This window comes from Quercus suber, unplaced genomic scaffold, assembly GCF_002906115.3.
Source record: "Quercus suber isolate HL8 unplaced genomic scaffold, Cork oak 2.0 scaffold_228, whole genome shotgun sequence".
NCBI classification, from domain to species: domain Eukaryota; kingdom Viridiplantae; phylum Streptophyta; class Magnoliopsida; order Fagales; family Fagaceae; genus Quercus; species Quercus suber.
The window spans coordinates 112,096-132,805 of NW_027069686.1; the positions used below are offsets into that span (position 1 = coordinate 112,096).

General features: G+C 34.5%; 2 protein-coding genes and 1 long non-coding RNA gene across 3 annotated transcripts; all 3 read right to left on the reverse strand.

Moving 5' to 3' along the window:
• Positions 1-714: 714 nt before the first annotated feature.
• Positions 715-6,382, reverse strand: LOC112025035 (transcription elongation factor TFIIS). The gene is given in 4 exon segments (XM_024057687.2): positions 715-1,505; positions 1,507-1,959; positions 5,938-6,120; positions 6,220-6,382. Coding segments are annotated over 3 exon segments (1,161 nt in total). The 5' UTR covers positions 6,100-6,120; positions 6,220-6,382; the 3' UTR covers positions 715-959.
• Positions 6,383-10,571: 4,189 nt separating this feature from the next.
• LOC112025041 (uncharacterized) lies at positions 10,572-12,234 on the reverse strand. Its single transcript, XR_002884215.2, has 2 exons — positions 11,813-12,234; positions 10,572-10,845 (listed from the first exon to the last, which is right to left on the reverse strand). It is a non-coding gene; the product is annotated as an uncharacterized LOC112025041 (long non-coding RNA).
• Positions 12,235-15,655: 3,421 nt separating this feature from the next.
• LOC112025015 (rhodanese-like domain-containing protein 7) lies at positions 15,656-20,468 on the reverse strand. The gene is made up of 5 exons (XM_024057669.2): positions 19,885-20,468; positions 19,056-19,313; positions 18,798-18,896; positions 16,945-17,238; positions 15,656-16,293 (listed from the first exon to the last, which is right to left on the reverse strand). The coding sequence occupies exons 1-5, from the start codon at positions 20,365-20,367 to the stop codon at positions 15,907-15,909; spliced, it is 1,521 nt and encodes a 506-aa protein (XP_023913437.2). The 5' UTR covers positions 20,368-20,468; the 3' UTR covers positions 15,656-15,906.
• Positions 20,469-20,710: the final 242 nt, after the last annotated feature.

A 20,710-nucleotide genomic window follows, 5' to 3' on the forward strand; every position in this document is an offset into this window, starting at 1 on the left:
TGAGGTCCGAGGTAGGCAAGTGGGGATTAGCAGCTAGATGCGCAGCGGCGGCTCAGGGTCCATTAGCTGACATAGAAAGAGAACTGGAAGCAATTGAGATAAACCCAGAAAAGGAAGAGTGGATGAGCGCAATAACAAGAAGCAACAAGTGTGGAGAGAGGAGGGGACTGGTGGATTTGCTCGAGTGTTTGGAAAGCGAAGCTATTATGGGAGAAGATCAAGGTAGAGAGCCTACTGACTACAACCGAAGGGCTCAAATCTTTGATAGTAGTTCCAGAGTTTTCCAGGCCCTTAAGGAAAAAGAAAAACACACTCACCTCACGTCATCATAATCTGATTCTACCCCATCCATGTATCATCAATCATCTTCTAATAATAATGACAATGCCTATTTATGATTTATATATATGATTCCATCCTCAAAACCATTTACTATTTCGTTCCATCTTATCTATTGTTTTACCCAATCTCCAATCAGTGTGTAACAGCAAACTTCCCAATGCATGCAAAAAGATTGATTGATTAATAAGTACATCTTGAGTAGTCATCTCTAATCACAGAAATAAAATCAGACGCGAGCATTTCCCCCACCCCACCACCACCCCCCCACAAAAGTGCAACTATATCAATAAAAGCATTGTATTGACCTGAAAGAGACTAGCCACCACCGCAGAGTTCTACCATAATCATAGCCAATCATCCAAACAAGTAACAAAACATGAAATGATGTTTACCATATTACTCCAATAAAACTTTCAGCATCCAAACAAAGTAAAATCTAAATCGCCTACAATAACATCAATAAAAATAAAATAAAATTTTAATTCTACAAATAAAGGTTCTTCACTGAAATTTCAGACTCTTGACTAACACTAGGTGCTGAAACATAAACACCATGACACGAGCAGTTACATAAATTCTCTCATGATGGCTATCCAATAAAGAATGGCTACCCAACACTAACAGAATTTCCAATGGTTATTGCAGTTTACACATGTTACATATGTTGTCATGGGTTCATCAGCACTCCGTGTCTGCATTTGGTAGTAGGTGCATTTGCGTTGCCCACATCTACCACACTTAAATTGATCAGTTGTTGCTTTGGGTTGCCCTCCACGCTCACAGTCAAATAATGCTTTCTCTTCAATCTTTTTATTCTCATTTTGCCTCTTATCACTTGCCATTTCTGCTGTGTTCATGTTGATAAGCCTCTCTGGTTTGATATGTCCAAGAAGTACCCTTCTCCGAAAATCTGGGTTGTTACCATCCCTAAGATTGAACATTAAGGATCTATACTTGGCCTTTTGAGCCCCTAGTGAACCTCCCCACTTCTCAAACAGAAGAGACTCTATAGAAACAGCAACCCTAATAGGGTCGCATGCATTCACTTCTTCCTTAACATCCTCATCAGCCTCATCAGAAACTTTAGAGAAAGCTTGGCAAAGACTTTCTCGTACTTTGTCCCGGACAGAATCATTAGATTTAACCATTGATGTCAGCTTTGGGAGCACTAGGGACTAGTGATTGTTTCTTCACTCCAAAAGCTTGCTTTTCTTCTTTGGTTCTCTGTTCAAACTTAACTTTTTCAGCTGAATCAGTTTTCTCAATCTTGACAACATCTACACTTTGAACCTTTCTCTCTCTTTTGACACCAACTGACATTGAAACTTTCTCCGAGCTTGGTGTACCATTTCGATCAATTTTCTCAACCTTGATGCTTTCAGCCTTCGAAACTTTCTCAACCTTCACAGAAAAGGGCTTCTGATCCTTCTCAGCCTTGGGAGTCCCTGCACTTACAGACTCAACTTTGACAGAATCCTTAACATCCAAGCTTTCATTTTTTCTGTTTCTGTTTGTTTCCTTTATAACTATATCCTTCCATATCTCCATCAGTTCAGAAGCAAATGATTGGATTTTCTTCCTAGGATGCTTTGTGAGATGTCGAAGACGCTTTCCAACCTGATTTACATATGAAAGACAACCAATTTCAAATCCAATTTTGCATATAATTAAACCAAAGGCATTACTGCACTGCAGCATAAACAAGCATAGATTTATGCAAAGAACAAAAATTTTCTCCTACAATCATCAAATGTTTTTCTCATTTAAAAAATATTTTGATTTTCTTTTTATAAGTAATATTATTAAAAAAGAGCAAAAGCTGCAACCCTAAAACACAGGATGTATACAAGAGAAACACCTTAAAATGTAAAACTAGCATCTAAAATTTAGAAGATCAATTAATTCCAACAAATAGGAAAAAGAAAAGCAAGCAATTAGTGGTAACCGCCCAATCATATAGGAAGCACAGAAACAAGCTTCAGATCCAAAACAAAACTCTCACATGTTTCAAAGCTAAGAGCATTTCTTTCTTTTCAAATACAACACATAAGGCACACAAAGGAATTGCAAGCCAAATGTCAATGCTGCAATGCTGTCCAAAACATCTCTTTCAGCAATCCAATAAATCACAAAACTCCTAGGACAAACTTAAAAAGGGTGGTTTTTTTTTGTTAAGTAAGAAAGATGTATATTCGAAAAAATACTTTATGCAAAGAAGCACAAAGCATATCGAAGATTACAAAAAAAGAGAGAGAAAAGCAAAAAAAAAGGAAAAAAACTAATTACAGAGAAAAAGAGAGCTAAGGAACAAAGGGAGAGATTCACTAGATGTGAGTCGCCAAGCCTTAGACCAATCAAAAAGGGAACTAGAAAAAAGAGCAAGCAACTAGTCATCGGATCTATATAAGTCTTCAAAATTCCGCCAGTTGCATTCTCTCCAAATGCACCACATCGAACACAACGGAGCTAAATTCCAAACACCCCCCAAATTCTTCCCCATCTGGAAGGAACATTTCAAATGATATCACTGCATTGACAACTGGAATGCAATTGATTTTTTGCCATATGTGGCATATCTGGGGAGAGAAAATGTCAGAAATCAAAAGATGTTCCAAATAGAAAACAGGACTGCTTCAACCAAAATCTACAATGGGACTTAATTGCAAATATGGACATGGGCTTCACCAGGGCAGAGAAAGGACTGATTAAGAATAATTGCAGCAAATAATATAATTCATGAGAAGAGATAAAGGAAGAAGAAGCAAAACATCATTCTCTTAAGGAAATTGAATACTGTTTGGTTAAAAAGAGATACTAGAAAATACAGGAAGATGTGATTCTGTACCTGTGTTTTGAAATTTTGTTTGCATGAAACAAAATGAAAAGAACCCAATGCAAATTAGTAGAATAAATGAAACAGATGTGGGATCTCTTTGATAAAGGAAATTAAGTGATAGTAATAAATTTAATTATCAATGCTTATAGTTTCTACTTTCTAGCAGTTTTTATTCTGGCCCATATAAGAAACCACAAAATTCTGAATGCAGAACTTACCCAGAAAATTTTTAAATTTATTTTTTCTTTTAAGTGGAAATCATAGTTAAACTGACCAAATAGCTCTTGCTTCAGGATCCACCTTGTGGACCAGATCCCAAATGCCTCTCAAACCAAACAAAGAAAAAAAAGAGGCAAAAAGGCATATATATATATATATATACACACACACATATACACAGAGACACATTGATGTAGATTGAGTGTCACCTAGTGTTGGTAAAAGCATGAAGCACAAAGGCCTCCAGGAGTCTAGGCACAAAGCGCAAGCATGTGCCTGATTGAAGTAAAGAACACATTCTTAAAATTTGATGTAAGAAATTGGAGAACAATTATAATGGACAATATGACAATCAAGTGATTAACTAATCATATAAAATGGAAATATAACAATTTATATAATTCTCATGTTTTGCAAAATTTACATAACCATGATAATTGATTGCCACGACATAAATCATACTTCCTCTAGGGCACAAGTGAACCTTTTAAACAAAGAAAAAAGAAGGGATATGAATTTCAAGATAAATTAAAAAGATCAAGAGGGGGGAGGGGGGAAAAAAAAAAAAAAAAAAAAAAAAAAAAAAAAAAAAAAAAAAAAAAAAAAAAAGGAAGAGGGTTATACCAAGAACCAAAAAAAGGAACTAGATGTTGGGTCAAGTATAGGAGAGACAGTTAGGCAGAAATTTGGTCAGAGAACATAAAACTAAAGAGAGGAGAGAGAGTTAAGCAGCAATTCAGAAAAAGGGGGCTTTGTCTTTGGCTCGATTGTCTTGCTGTGTAGTGGTGAGATTGAGTGTTCCCCCATGGATATTGTCTTCTAGAATTTGTAATGTGGTGTTGAGGGGTGAGCTTATGTGGTATTATAGCATACCACAATATTGATCTTTGTATAAGAAATCAAGGCATATATCATACTGTTAAGATTTCAGGGTCACATTTAATAACTAATTTAGTTTTTGAAAAAATAAAAGCTCAAAAGGCATGTTTCATGCTTATTGAAATTCCGAAAAATCACATCTTAGGTGAACTTTTTGAAAATGCGCTTCGCTTTAGAGGCAAAATGCGCTAAAGGCCTAGTGCCTTGTGCATTAAGTGCACTTCCAACACCAATGCCACCACTTGACCAAAATTTAAATATAACAATGGCCCTTGCCTAGATATTTTTAATATTTAGAGCCATTGGAGTACCATCCAAGTTTATAATCAACACTAGTTGGTTAAGGGACATGTATCAAGCATATGGAGACCAAAGTAAAAATCCATAGGCAGTTCATAAACATGTGATGTAGGAAGAAGAACATCTAAATTAAAAATTGTTCAAATGCTCAATGAATGATCACTAATTATGTGGATAACAAAATTGATAAAAGAATATACGAACATCAAAATTTCATTATGGAGTTCTTTGATAACATAAAAGTGCCTTTCCAATCACTTGTGTTACAGTATTTTACGCACTCAAATATAGTTATTGCATGTTGGCTCATACAGTGTAATTTAAATAAAAATAAAAATACACAGCATTAAGCATTTTAATGTGTACCTAACATAGAAGATAAACATCTAAATTAAAAATTGTTCAAATGCTCATTGAATGATCATTAATTGTGTGGATAACAAAATTGATAAAAGAATAAGCAAACATCAAAATTTTCTTATGGAGTTCTTCGAAAACAGAAAAGCACCTTTCCAATCACTTGTGTTACAACTTTTTACACACTCAAAAATGATTATTGCATGTTGACTCATTCAGTTTCATTGAAATTAAAATTAAAAAAACACAGCATTAAGCATTTTAATGTGTACCTAACGTAGGCACATTGTCAATAAATCATGAATCAAAAGACAGAGCAACATTTGATCTTTCACACTTTTTGTTTTGTTCAACAATCAATTAAATTTTATGTTCTTATAATTACACAACTACCAATCACCTCATCTAGACCCTGCAAAAGTGGAAGCTTTGTGCATTGGTTTCAACTATAATTTCACAACTACCACCAAGATTTTCTATATGAAAAATTCCAAAGCTCCAACTTTTAACACTACGTTCAACAACAACAACAACAACAAAACGCTATAGTAAATTAAAGCTTATAGATTTAAGATTCACAGGACCCATATCAAGAAGAAGCATGCCTTGGTCCCAAGTTTTTTGGGGTTGGCTAGGATCCAAAATCCCATTGGTTTTAGAAACTATTTGTAACAACACAATCCTCCAAAAGCATCTTAGAATATGAAAATTATAGTTTTTTTTTTTGGGTGATATGTGTTGAACAATGGATTAAATAGTAAAGTTTAGCAATGATATGTCACAAAATCACAAAATCCAAAGCTCAAAATTTCAACAATTACATTCATCAAACTGAACGCCTTATTACTCAACTAAAGCTTCTAGATTCACTGGAACCCATAAAACCAAAAAAAAAAAAAACCCTAAATCCCAAATTCCATTGGTTTTGCAAATAATTTGTAACAACCTATAAAAAAAAATTAAAGAAACAATGTATATATAATATAGTAGGGGAAAAAAAGTACCTGGGTGGATACAAGAAGTTGATAAGTGACAGGAAAATTCTTGAGCTGCTGCAAGGCATCAAGGCACCGACTTTCCTCTGCTCCTCCGTCCGCCGATTCGGATGCAGCTGCGTCCGCTGCTTTTTTCGCCGCTTCGAAAAATTCCACCAGTTCTTTCTCCATTGCACTTATATTTCGCTATTCCTAATTTAAAATTTAATAATCAAAGAGAGATTCAAATAATCAGAAAAACAAAAATTAGAAAAAAAAAATTTTTTGAGAAGAATTGTGAAATAAACATACCTAGATCAGGTATCGGAAAGGGGAGGAATTTCGCCAGTTCTCTGATGATTTCTCAGAAACCCAAAAAGAAGAGAGAGAGAGAAATCCCTAATCCCTAATCCCTAGCCTTTGTTTGTGTAATGCGAAATAGGACCAAAAAGGGAGAAAAAAAGAAGGAAAGAAATCTGAGGATGGGGTCTTATCTGGTATTTAAGGAGCGATAGTATGAGAGTAATCAGATCCAAGGGTTGAATTTGAGACACGTGTAATAGATGTTAGATTTAGCTCAGGGGATCAGATTGATTCTATTAATACTTTTGGGGTTTTTGTTTTGTGTGCTTGGATGACTTTGGAAATGGTCTTCCTTTCCTGCTCCTAGTCCTAGTCCTAGTCCTACTACAACTCCTCTTTACTTGTAGGCCTGCCTTTTTTTGGTTGCTCTCTTTCTAAGTCTCTGTGCCACGTGCCACTGCCTACCTTTGTTGTACTACACACTGTGTTGTCTGAAATTACCTTCTTTTTTTTTTTTTTTTGAGATAGAAATTACTCCACTTTTTATTATTCCTATCTAATTCTTTTTTGTTTCTCTTTCTAGATAAGAGATTAAACTCCGTATTTCATAATTTTACTGCATGCTCTTTTACTAAATTATATGTCAACTTTTACAAACACACATGTGTGTATATATATAATATTAAAAAGTATTAAAAATACTACAAGTTTTATTATATAAAACCTAAAAATTAATGTGACACTTAATGTGATTCGTGGAATTTAACTACCTTATAACTGAATATTTGAATTATATTTTTATAATTAGTAATACATCATTTTGTAAGCTTGATATGATAAAATTTGTAGTGTTTATATCATTATTCATAATATTAATGTCATTTGCGTGGCACTATTGACATTCTCCTTATCTCAGACTTTTTAAAAAAATTTGAAGTCGAAATAATAGTAATTTTAACATTATTCATTTTCCATAATGATTAAATCATATTTACAATACATCATTAAATATAAAAATGAAACTTTGAATATAACATCTTGTCTTCAAAATACAATTTTCACACTATCATAAATCCAATTTTTTTTTTTTCAGTTTTTCACTAAAATACTCCATAATCCAAAACATTGCTGATTCCTAAGAATAAATGCACAAGGAATTAAAATTAAAATTATTTTATTTTAATCTGTGATATTTAAAGTAATCATTTGTAATTTGGAAATTCCTAACAAACTTAAAGTAATTATTTTTAGTCCCTAAAATACTTAAAAGTGATTACTTTTAGAGCCTAACAATTTAATGTGATTGATTTTGATTCCTAACTCAAAGTGATCAATTTTAGCTTCAAACAAACCCTTTTTTTTTAAATAAAACAAAACAAAAGAACAACTTAAAAATGGTCTCTTTTAGTCGCTAGTATATTTAATAAAGTGATGATATAACTTTCTTTTTTTTTGGTTTGGTCGGATCATCTCATAAATTAAAAGCAAAAATAGTTGGTTAAACTCTACGGACCAATAATAGTATATTTAACTATTATTAAATATACATTCATGTTTTATCTATCCACAAGTAAATTAGCAGTCTCATGCCATCAAATAAAGAACTTGAATTGAATCATGTCTCCACTAAAAGAGAAACTTTTTATCCTAAAAATTACATTACAAATCCATTTGTTTTAGCAGAAATATTATGTGAAAATAATTTTGTTGTGTTTTCCTATGTTTGGTAGTATAAGAAAAAAAATGGTCAAATGACAGCTATTTTTGAACTTCTCTTATTTATCTTAACATGAGATAGAATTGTTTTCCACTAAAATTATCTAAAAAACAATTCTATCTCATGCCATGCTAATTAAGGAAGGTTAAGAGATAATTTTTTGAGTTATTATAAGATTGCTACTAAACATAAGAAAATGAGATAATTTTCTAAAAAATACTTTTAGAAAAATGATTAATTTTCTTGAAAATTTTAATGTTGAAACAAATGGAGCATAAATAAAATAAAGCATACAATGATTTTGGACATCCAAAATAGATAATTTGCTTTCATCCTAGAAAAACACAGAATTTGCCACAATCGTACCATGTAAGAGACTATGATTGATTATCTATCATATGAACTAGTCATTTTTTCTCCACCACTCAATCTACCACATAGGACAGTTGTTGAGGCAAATGAGCGTGGTATTGTAGAGAAATTTTCCTTCCATATAGAGTAGTTCTAGTATCATATACTATTTCACAACTTTTTATGATAACTCTTATGTAACAGACTATGAGTAATACCTATCACTTAGACATGAATTTATCATTTCATACTCTGTCACATCATAATTATAGCAAAGAAATTGTGAGATAAGGTGTGGTACTAGATTTTCTCTACTCTATATTGACATTTTTTTTTCCTTTCCTTTTTGGTACGTACCATGATATCATCCACACACCAAACAATGACAAGCAAACCGCCTAGCACCACTTACCATTTACCACAGTCCAAACCTCGCCGGCTCTACCTCCGCTCTACCAAACACCACAGGCCACCGAAAAGGCAAAACCTGTTAAGTTGCGTTCATTTTCTACCCAAAAAACAAAATCATTTGTTTTTGTTATTCATGATTTACCTGAGTCCCTTTTCCCCCCCTTTTTTTCTTTGTTATTTTTGGTTGGTGAAATACTCCTACTTCCAGTGGACTAAAGACATGATATTCATGGGTAAAAGGCCTGGGATCGTCGTCGTACAAAAATTATTAAAGGGCATGGATAGACTGCCTTCAAATAAGCAAAAACTAAATGAGAATAGATCTGTGCATTGTGGAGTCTTCCTATCGTACGCAACTGGCAACATGGGGAAGAAATAAACAAAAACAGGCATGAAACATTGAATGTTCGAAAAAAATCATAAATTCAGGAAGTAACTGGAACGTTCTGGACCTCTGGTCAGCTAGGTACCTGTCAGACAGCACTCTAGGAGTCTCATAGACATGGCAAAATAGGCGGGTCGGGTCGGGTTAATCGGATCACGGGTCAAATGCGTCACGGGTCAAAACGGGTCATTTTAAGCAGGTCAAAATCGGGTTCGGGTCAATTGTGTTGCGGGTCGGGTCAGGTTGACCCGTATTTTTCACATGAATTTTTTTTATTTTTTATTTTTATATAGAAAACAACATGTATCTGTCATTTGAAAAGTTATGCAACAAATTACTTAATGTAAAATGCATTATTTTGAATTCACCACATATATCAAGAATGAACTCAGTTAAACTTTTTAATACTTATTCAACAATTTTAAAATTATACAAATCCTAACATTACAATCTAAAACAAAATAACACAAAGATAAGTAAAACAAATACACAAATTTTATTTCTATACAATATCAACATTCCAAATATAAAACAAAATTACAAATGACTTATTGGATAACTCATTTGATAAAGAATAAAAATATATAAGAAATTTACAATCTTGAAATTTAATTTTATAATCTATTATCAGTTGTGGTTGACACTCTATTTTAATTTGAGATATACTTTAAAATTTGATTGCTTACTTATTTATACGTGGTCTCTTTTATGAATATCATATTATTGTTAAACAACACACACTCTAGGAAATATCATAATTTATTTTGAAAAGCCGTTTATTTTAGACATAAATTATTAAAAAATAGGTCTAAGTATTCATAATTTATGCTAATTTGATACTTTAGCTTCACTATTTTCACACTTATGAATATTTCTTGCATGTCTACAATTTTAAATCTATGTTTTTAACTCTATTGTAACCAGATTATCTTGGCATGTACTTTGCTATTTGATATCTAAAAATATTTACTCGTTACAGAATGTTCAACCATTAATCTTTCAATTAATTTGCATATAATTATGTAAATGTATCAATTGTTTCCTTAAAGTACACAATAAACAATTAAACCAATATCTTTCTCAAAAAAAAAAAAAAACAATTAAACCAATATTATCTTAATTTTACTATTTTTTTACCCCAAAAAAAAAAGTTTTTAAAAAATGGTTCGGGTTCGAGATGGGTCGCGGGTCGAGTTGACCCGCAAAAAACACGGGTTGGGTCACGGGTCAACCCGTTTTTGCTTCGGGTAAAAAAAATCGGGTTCAGGTCGGGTATTTTTCGGGTCGGGTTGGATCAAAAAATTCTGACCCGTTTTGCCATGTCTAGAGTCTCACCAGTATTGAACAGTTTGAGATTGATTTTGTATTATATAAGTCGAGAACTATCAAACAAGTATGCATTGAACAGTTTGAGATTGAGTTTGGTATATTATAAAACTAGAGAACTATCAAACAAGTACGCATTGAATGTCCACAAGTGCAGAGCAGAGCTAAAAATGAGAGAGAGAGAGAGAGCAACGCTAAATTTATGAGCCAGAATTTATCATATGATTCCAAGAATCAAGGGAAAGAAAAACCTCAACATGAAACCAACAATAGACTAGAAAGTCAAATTACATTATTCAGATCAAATATTTTCAACTTCCCCTATTCTTTCCTCATCAACCCATCATAAGACTATCAGAAAGTTCTACCAGAATTTTGACATCTTTGTTCACTTCTCTTCAGGCGCTGGTTTCTCCAAAAAGGTCTTCTTCAACCAATCAAACGGCTGTGAAATATTTCAGAAAGAAGTGGCATTAATACTTAGAAAACACAGAATCAACTGTAGCAGACAATGCTTAGATAATTCAATGGAAGTTTTTTTTTTTTTTTTTTTAAATAAAGATAAAAATTATTCAAATCCTCTATATGTTAATCCCCCTCCCCCAACTATCAAATTAAACAAAACAAAAAATGTTAAGCAGCTATGGAATTGTGTCTAACAAACTCTCTTTACGCAATCTTAGTCCCAACTATTTTAGCATCAGCATTCAGCACTATCAATCTTGTAACAAACAAGTTCTTTTCTACTTATGAAAGAAGCAAACACGTTCTCTTCTTATTCTTCTTTGATGATATTTCCACTTCTTCATCTTAGCATAGATAGAATCTAGAAATGCAAACAAGTTTATAAGCAACAATAAGCTAGTACTTATCAACATATCACATCAAATAAATCCTTTTAAATACACAATACGGGTGAGATGGTAGCATCCATATACATGTGACCAACCCAACCCTCAGAAAAATAAGCCCATGCTCGGAGCGCCAAAGAAATTTGATATGTGTCCGTGTGTATATATTATGAACTCCAAAACTGAGCATACCAATAACTAAAGGCAAGGGGGACAAAAGAAACCAACAACAACATTAGAGGTGTGTTTTTTACGAGTGAAATAAGGTTAACTAAATCGAAGGAAATAACACCTTGGAAAAGAATTCAAGGAATATGCATATACAACATAGAAATATATAATGAAACCCATCGATTATTTTCCACGAATAATCACAGAAATTGAAGGTGAAGCAATAATGGTGAGAAAAGGCAGAAAATACAAAATGATCAGATAGGCATAGGCTAGCAAAGCAAGTAGCAGTAGCACCAAAATTCCTTCGCCTCGCCACAACAGTTTTCAGCTCTAAATCATCAAAATAATAAAAGGTAAAATATATAAATTTTAACCAAAAAAAGGAACCTGGACGATCCAAAGAGCGGTGGTAACGGCAGCGACGCCCCACAAGGCGGCGGCTTGGATGTCAATCGGCTGGGGACGAGCCCTAGGACTCAGGAACTTGAACACTCCTGCTGCCATCTCTTCTCTTCTCTTTTCTTTAGATTTGCAAAAGCCTAATAAATTCCCTATTTGATTTCTATTCAATCCAACTATCTTTGTCTCTCACCTTTCATATAATAAGAAATAAGTCAAATCAATGTCTTATGGATCTCATCTCATAAATTCTACACCGTTCGATTCTTTTTGGAGGACGAGAAAGTTCGGAGAAACTGTTGGATTCATTTCATTGGACCCACCACGTCACCCTTTCAACTCTCTTTTTGTTGCATAGGACCCGAGTTTTGTTAGTTTAGAATATTCCACACTTCGGTTCAATAACAAGTGCAATCTTGTTCGAAAGCGAATTAAGTAAAGCTCAAGCTGTTCTTTAAATATACATATTCTTAAAAAAAACTAAAAACTGTCGTTAAAATATACATACCAAACGGGCCTTAAGTTTTTAAGTTTGAGATTAAACACATGTAATTTGTGTTTGAAAAAATTATTTTTGTCAATTTATTTTATTATTCAACTTATTTTTGCTATTATTTATGTGTTTTACTGTACTTTTTGATATTATTTATGGGTCTTATTGTACTATTTCAACTAACTTTTACCTTTACCTATCGTACTTGCAACAAAAAGTTTTCAATTTCAACAAAATAAGCGTATCCCAAATAGTCTCGTAAACTATCAAACTCATTTGAGTTAGACAAGTGATTCTAATTCATAATTAATTAAAAGTTTTGTAAGATATCTGTTTATTTCCCAAACTCATATCAAGTTTATTATCAAACAAATTTGAGAAATAAATTTGATATGATAATAAACTTGATAAATTTTCCCAATCCAACGCACAGTATACAAAAAAGGTCCCTACATTAAATTGGCAACTCCATTTTTTTGAAGAATCATAAAGAAAGAAAGAAACCCAACAACATAGACCGAAAAGAAACTGGCAAAAGGATAGGAAATAAAAACCATTAAGTCCAAGTAGTAGAAATAATGGATCACAGATCCATGAAATAAATAAATGGGTCTTGAGAAAGTAAATGAGCTCAAAAGAGTCCGGAAAGAGAGAAACAGTGAATAACAAACCTATGGGCAGAATACGATGTGGAAAAGCAAGAATGGGCCGCGGCAGGCCTAAAGCAATATAAACAAAAACAGTAGGGGATTAATGGCAAGCCCACAAACCCCAAAGATGAGAATAAGGTAATTGGGTCGGGGAAACCCAATGAAGTTAGTAAAAGCTCATGGGAACACAAAGTTAGGAAAAATGGCCGAGGAAGTCCAAGGCAAGCAAATGGGCCAAAGATGTCCAAGGGAAAACAAAAGGAACACAGGAGCCCATAAGTAAGAAAACCCAAAGTCATGGGAAAGAACACATGGTAGGCCTAAAAAGGACCCTGCAAGATCAAGTCAATACAGCAAGAATGACAAAGTAATATGACAGGACATGATGGCAATCAAGAAATAGGCTGGAAGAAATGTGAAGTCCAGTATCAAATGAAGTCCAGCCCCTAAGGGGAACAGTGAATTATAAAACGGTCCACATAAAAGGACAAAGAAGAGCGGTAAACTGTACAAACGCAGCTCCAGACCACAGCAAACGCATGAGCAACAGGCAAATTTTAGACATACATGAAAAGGAAGCACGCACAAGGCCCAAGCGCCACCAGCCTGTACCCAGCCAATATGGGACATGGTAGGGTCATGGGTCAGAGGTAAGAGGTAAGGGAGGTATGGTTTGGTGGTGGGGAGAGGGGAAAAGACCTATTCTACGGCTCTTGCCCAACCTCTTTTGAGGGGTACGTCTTGCTAGGATGATAGACCACCCAAAAAAGACAAGATTGAGAGGGGAACCGTTAGGTGCATGCCATGAGGGAAAGAGAGAGAAAGCATTTACACTGTGGCAGGAAATGGTGCCACGGTGGACTAATGAATGAAACAAACTTACCTTTGTCTAGCGAGAGTGAGTGGCACACAGACGAACCCTTTGATGGTCGGCAAGTACGCCCAGACCAAACAAAGGCAGTTAAAGGGCAAAGTGGTAAAACCTGGTCACGGCAGGCACTATAAGAAGACCCTTGCCATGCCTAGAACGGCAGATCGAAAAAAACAAGGAGTATCATGAAGTAAAATAGAAAGAAAGCAAAAACAAGGGAAAGAAAAAAGATAAGAGAGAAAACAGAAAACAAAGAGAGATAATACGATGGGCATGCACCAATAGGTCAATTTCTTTCTCTCCCCTTCGAAATCCTACTCTCTTCGAGAAAAGTAATGAAAGGAGGATTCCCTTGGGCACTAATCATTTAGGTCCAGTTCCCTCAAAGTTATTAATCCCTACGGCAGGATCTTTCCTAGGAGATTAGTTGCATTAAGAGGAGGTGTTCTTTCTCTTTGGTCTTTGCCTCTACAGACTAAACTTGACTTGATATTTATTCTTGATTAACTCATATTATCACTTACTCCTTTATTTCTTTTGTAAAAGCCATTGTTATCACTGTGATTGTCATAAATAGAGATTACTTGATCATTTTTCATTAAAAAAAAGGTCATTGTACTCTTTTTTTTCTTTTTCTTTTTGTTATTATATTTGCCTACCATAACTCATTTGAAACAGCTCTACCTGTCATAAGTACAATCCTGGCAAATGAGGTCTAGTTTATGCACAAGCCGACCCAAATTGAGTTACAGTTGGATCGGTCTCAACTCTCCTACTCAGAATACTCGAGCCCATTACTGCAGGAGGCAGCCCAGCCCAACGCACAGTACACAAAAAAAAACCCTCTACAAAAGTCTACTCATGGACCTTTTTTTTGGGGGGGGGGGGGTAGCTATTAAACAATCCTTATAATTTATTTAATTTTATTTCAATCACAAGTCAAGCTAAAACTTATCAATAAATGAGATTATATATTCAATTTTGATTCATTTTATTGGTGAATAAGCTTAAACTTATTCATAAGCTTCGTATTAAGTGTTTATTTGGCATTAACTTATTTGGCTTTTTATTAATTGTCTTATTATTATTTTTTTTTTTACTAGAAGTAAACTAAATTATACTTATATGTTAAAAAAGTTTCAAGTGAGAAAAGGTGAGTTTTAAAAAAATATATAAACATCACAAGTCAAAAACTAAACTAAAAAGTTGATGAGAAATGGACATATCCACCATAACTTAAAAAAAAAAAAAAAAAAAAAATCAATGGTTATATAAAAATGTAGTGAGTTTTTCTCGTCCCTAAATTTTCTCATATGATAAACGCTATAATTGTAAATAGTAGACAATCACTTTTACATTGACCCACCACTCACAGTTGTGTTTTTGCCACTCACATTAGACTACTTTATAAAATTGTGATTAAAGCTTTTTAGAAATTGTGATAAAAGTGATACCCTAAACTTTTCTCCAACTCAATAGACATACCAACCACAACTCAAAAACAAGGGTGTGTGATAATATTATGAAATTTTGTTATATCCTTAGACCTCATATGGTAAACACAACTTTGAATGGTGGACAATCACTTTTATATTAACTTATCCATAAGTCAAGTTTTACCACTCACATTATACCACTTTATAATATTGTGAAAAAAAGTTGTCCCTAACTTCTCCGCAGCTCTATTTTCTCTTGCCAAATGTGAACAAAGCAGATGCAAAGGCATAAATTCACTCAACCCACTTAAACAGATATGACATTTTCCTTCTTGCACTGCATGTTATATTTGTATCTACACTAAAAAATCACCTAACCAATTGCCAATCCAAAGAGCTTTCTATAACCCACAAAAATCTGTTGTTATAGTAATTACAGTATCATGGGATGAGTTCACTTACCATAAGAAATAAAAAAGGGGAAAACCCTCTATGCATACAGTAAAGACAACTAATTAGACAGAATGCAAGAGAGAGATGAGAACATTAATTCATTGTTCTTAAAAACTTTTTCTAACACAACCAAAATTTTTCCAACACAAAATTCTCTCAAACTGCATTTTCTGCACTAGCTAAGCTGAATCAGAAAGCTGGGTAGAAGTTGAACTCTCAATACTATTACCATCTTGACTTGATGTTGGTCGACGACCCTTGTCTGGGCCACCTATGATGCCCCATGCCTCAAATTGCCTTTGTCGAGCTCTTGCTCTCTCCTTCTCTTCATCAGATTTCAATGAGTAACAGTATGGACAAGAAACTCCATACTCCCACTCAGGGGATTCCATGTCAGCATCACTCACTGGTTGTTTGCACCCATAGCAAAGCTTGAAAGTTCCCGGTACCAAACTATGCCCAACTGAGACCCGCTTATCAAACACAAAGCATTCACCCTCCCAGAGGCTCTCTGATTTTGGTACTTCCTCAAGGTATTTCAAAATCCCACCTTCCAAATGATAAACCTGGGAAGAATTATAGTTGAAGATATGTAAAATTGTCAAATAAAAACTGCAGTATCAGATGGTTGTTTTATGTTGCTCTAAGAAATAAAGTGATGGCAAGTTGCCAACAAATGATATTATGAGCTTTTTCTAAGCAAGTGAAAAACGAAAAGATAAAGGTTTATAACAAGTGGATGGGTCAAAACAAAAGCACATAATAACATGTGCCAGGTTAACGGATGCCCTCAGGGCATGGCCCATTTTAAGAAAGTTTTAATACTACTTTCATAGGAAATATAAAAAGTTATAAAAAAAGTTAGTTATTTTTTTTCTTTTCTAATAAAAAGTTTCTAAAAATATTTCTTAAACCAATGCCATTAGGGTATCCGTTAACTTTTCCCAAATAATATTTGGATTTGGCCTGCATCCAGAGCTCTAATGCACTAGAGATAGTACAGACACGAAACATGTTGGTTTCATATTTCATCCATTGCATTTTGGTGATGCATTCAAATGATAGAAACTTGACAATTACTATATGTTTCCAAAGTTCAGAAGTAAATGTATAACCAGATAAGGCATCATGGCCACAGGATATCTACCCTTGTATAATAACTCATAAAACAAATAATTAGAAATCTGGAAGAAAATAGATCTTCCAAACAGAATCACCTCTTTGAATCCTTTGCTGAGGAGATAACTTGAAGCCTTTTCACATCTTATTCCTCCTGTGCAGTACATTGCAACCCTTTGAGGCATTTTTCTCTCTGGATTCTCTTCTAGTGTTTTGGTGCTTCCATTTGGCCCAATCTCTTTCCCCTTTGAATGCTCATCATCTGTATCAGAAACTTCGAACTGATCCTCCACCCAAGATGGAAATTCCCGGAATGCTGTCGTACATGGGTCAACTGCTTCTTTGAACTTCCCAATTCTGGTTTCATAGTCATTGCGCACATCAATCACCACCTAAATATGTGTTCAACAAAATCAAGATTAAAACCAAAATATGTATGCAAATGGAAGTCCCAACACTTATCGCTATGCCTGCTTACTGTAAATTAAATACAGTCAGATCCAGTCTTCACACATGCAAAGTTAATACAAAATGAAAGCTTCAAATTTCAATTGTGACCACTCTGTATGTCCATACAGTGTTTACATTTCTTATTTTAATTTTAACATTTATTTCAATCCTAAACGTAAATCAAAATGACTTTCAGTGCTTGAAATTTTTGTAGAAATTTTGGAATATAGATAGTAGAAAGCACGATTATGATAAGCTTCGTTGGACCCCATTTGCAAAAAAGGGGTTTGAGGTCAAATCTTACTATTGTACCTTAGTTCACATCTCCCCTTGAAGAGCATCTGAAAGCCAAAGGTACTCGAGTCGCTTTCGTTTTTGTGGACTGCAGCATTAGGGAGAATCTTAACAATAAACAACTTAAGAAAAAGGAATATTGTTGTGCTACATTGGTGTCTTATGTACAAAGGAAATGGGGAGTTGATTATTTACTCCTCCATTGTCCTGTGGACTATGGGGTTCAGCCTATTTGGGGTCTAGTGGGTGATGCCTAAAGGGGTAATTGATTTGCAAGCTTGTTGGCAAGGCAACTTTGGCCAACATTGAAAAATAAAAATTTGGAAGGTGATTCCTCATCGTTCGATTTGGCATATGGTGAGAACTGAATACTAGAAGCTTTGAGAGTTGTGAAAGGGACATTTTAGATCTGAAACTTCTGTTTTTCAGATCCTTGTTTGATTGGATAACCACATCAAGATTATTTTATTTTAAAAATTTATTAAATTTGATTGATCATTGTAATTTTAGAGTTTAAGCGTGGGTATACCTATTGTATACTCTCTACATGCCTCTATATCTCAATAAAACCTGTTACTTAACAAAAAAAGTTTCTAGAGCTTCTACACTACACAAATAATACAGGAAATATGATAATTATTGCATGCCTCTACCCAAGAAACCTTGCTTCGATGCTGTCAGATGGGTATAAGTGTATAACAGATAACAGAACTTAACCCAAAACCGTGTCTATTTCTGTTGTGACTTTCTCAAAGGTAATGACAACTCCAAACCTTTTAAATGTTTGTTTCAGAACAGATAACCAACAAATCTTACATCTGTTTTCTGACTGGGGAAAAAAAAGAACCAACCAGAGATTTGTAACACCTTTATCAGATTTTTTTTTTTTTTTTTTTTTTTTCAATCCAACCAAGAAAACATAAAGCAATGAATTTTATTTTTTTTTTTTTTTTTTTTTTTTTCAATCCAACCAAGAAAACATAAAGCAATGAATTTTCTAAGGCTAGAGGCCTAATTCAGCCAGGTGCTATTTAGCTTATCAATAAAAAAAGAAGAAGCTTTGGGATAAACCGTTCTCACAAAAACTATAATAAGTAGAACATGTATTTGTCAAAGTTGTAGAGAAGTTGAAAATGACAGTAACATTATTTGTAATCCCCATACCAATTACAGGGTAAACAACTGTAATAAAGTTTTGATCACTCACTGTATCGGGGTCACTGATCAAAGCATTCCAATCCCTTGGATTCACGTATGTTCCAACCTTCTCGATAGGTGATACAGAAGGCATTCCAAGAGTAACAATCTGCTTCAAAAAAAGATAAAGACCAATGATAAGAAATCACCTTATAAATAAAGTTCTTGAAGTACTTCATACTGTTCATGATAATGAGAGAGCCTTAAAATTTATACAACGAGTGAGAAAGAAAATGCATAGGCTTAGTTTTAAGGGAAAAAAAAATACCTCTTTCTTCAACTTGACCCTCACATGATCCCATCGGAAGGGTGCATCTTCCCCTGCAGCAAGAGGAGAACTGGTAGAGTGTCCATGACCATGATGGATAGCTTCATCCTCAGGACTCACAGGTGATTCCACTTGTCTTAGCTCCTTTAGACGGTTATCACTTTGGATGAATCCAAGAACTCTCTCCACTGATTCCCACGTCCCACAAATGCTGCCATTGATTCCTTCAGGTGCAAGTATAATACCACCTGAAACACGCTGAAAAGCATCAGCTTGGTGAGGTACAAGTACACAAGGTCAGAAGCACAACTTGGACTAAGTAAAGATGACAAGTCATATAGCATACGATACAATACAGGAAGAAAGGAAAACAAAATTGCAAATGATGTTGGCACTGGCAGGCCCAGCAATAGGCACTAGCATTGTGAATTTCTAAGCACTAAATAAATAGAGAACACATTCTAAGTCCGGACATTATGACTAACTGGTTAGCCAACAATACAAAAGTTTCAAACTTTATAACGCTCACCTCAACTCAACATATTGAGGCTTGATCCCATTCCAAAGTAAGTAGTAGAGTTTGTGGGGGCATGGATTCCTTATTGAAAATAAAAAGCAAATGATAGACATTCTAAGGAAATCAATAATAATTAATAAGTGCATGATAAAATCAGATTGCTATCTCCTAACAATCAAATGGGTTTAGTTAGAATTCATTCTCAGACTCAGCAGTCAGAAAAAAATGAAAGGGTCAGTTGCAAGCAATCGATTTTGCATTGAAAGCAAAGAAAGAAAGACAATCCTTTTAGAGAGAGAGAGAAGAAAGTACCAGTTGCTGACAAAGGTCCTTGAGGGGTTTTCGCATATGGGCATGGTCGGGAAAATCGGCAAACTTGTAGAAGGAGACAACGACGAGGGATTGAGAATCCTCCCCCTCCGGGTTAGGGTCAGGGTCATCATTGGGTTCGATGATGGGCGCAGAGAAGAAGCATCTGGAAATGCCAGTCATGTTGCTCTGAGTGTGAGAGCTTGAGAAGGGATCAATGTTATTGTTGCAGAATAAGAAGAGGGGATGGTGAGACTGTGAGGTTCTGGATCTGGAAATTGGAGATGGAGAGAGCAGTAAATTAGGGTTAGCGCAATATAATAATGGTGAAAGCTGCAATAGCATCCTCAATGGAGACGTTGTTCTACTTCTACAACTTAGCATGGACAGTGGGCTGCGTCTCGACTCTCGAATCTCGATTACACTTTTTGCCCTACCCCTAATCTTATCAACTTTTGCTCTTGGACTGGACTTGGTTCGGTTCATGAACTATCGCATCAAGTTTGGTTCGTTCCCGATTACCAAGTCCAATTCCTCCTTTGGATCGCATGTATACTTTTAAAAGTTGGAGAGTTTTTCTATTATTTTTGGCAATTTACCCTGATACAATGCTCCCTCATGCTCGATCTAACAGGTAGAGTACCACTATGATCACCCTAGGTGAAAAACGCCAACTTAAGTTACTTCTTCTACTCAATAGATTTGAAGGATATATCGTGATTTGAAGGATATATCGTGATTTGTAGAACCTAAGTTTTATCAACCACATTATTAATTTATAGGATTTTCGAAATGTCTAATGAACAATGATGAGAATTGTGCATACATC

Coding starts and splice junctions, on each gene's coding strand:
- LOC112025015 (XM_024057669.2), bottom strand. CDS start 20,367: ATGAACCGAACCAAGTCCAGTCCAAGAGCAAAAGTTGATAAGATTAGG. Junction 19,314..19,884: donor AGGACCTTTGTCAGCAACTG/GTACTTTCTTCT, acceptor GATGCTTTTCAG/CGTGTTTCAGGTGGTATTAT. Junction 17,239..18,797: donor TGATCAGTGACCCCGATACA/GTGAGTGATCAA, acceptor ACACATATTTAG/GTGGTGATTGATGTGCGCAA.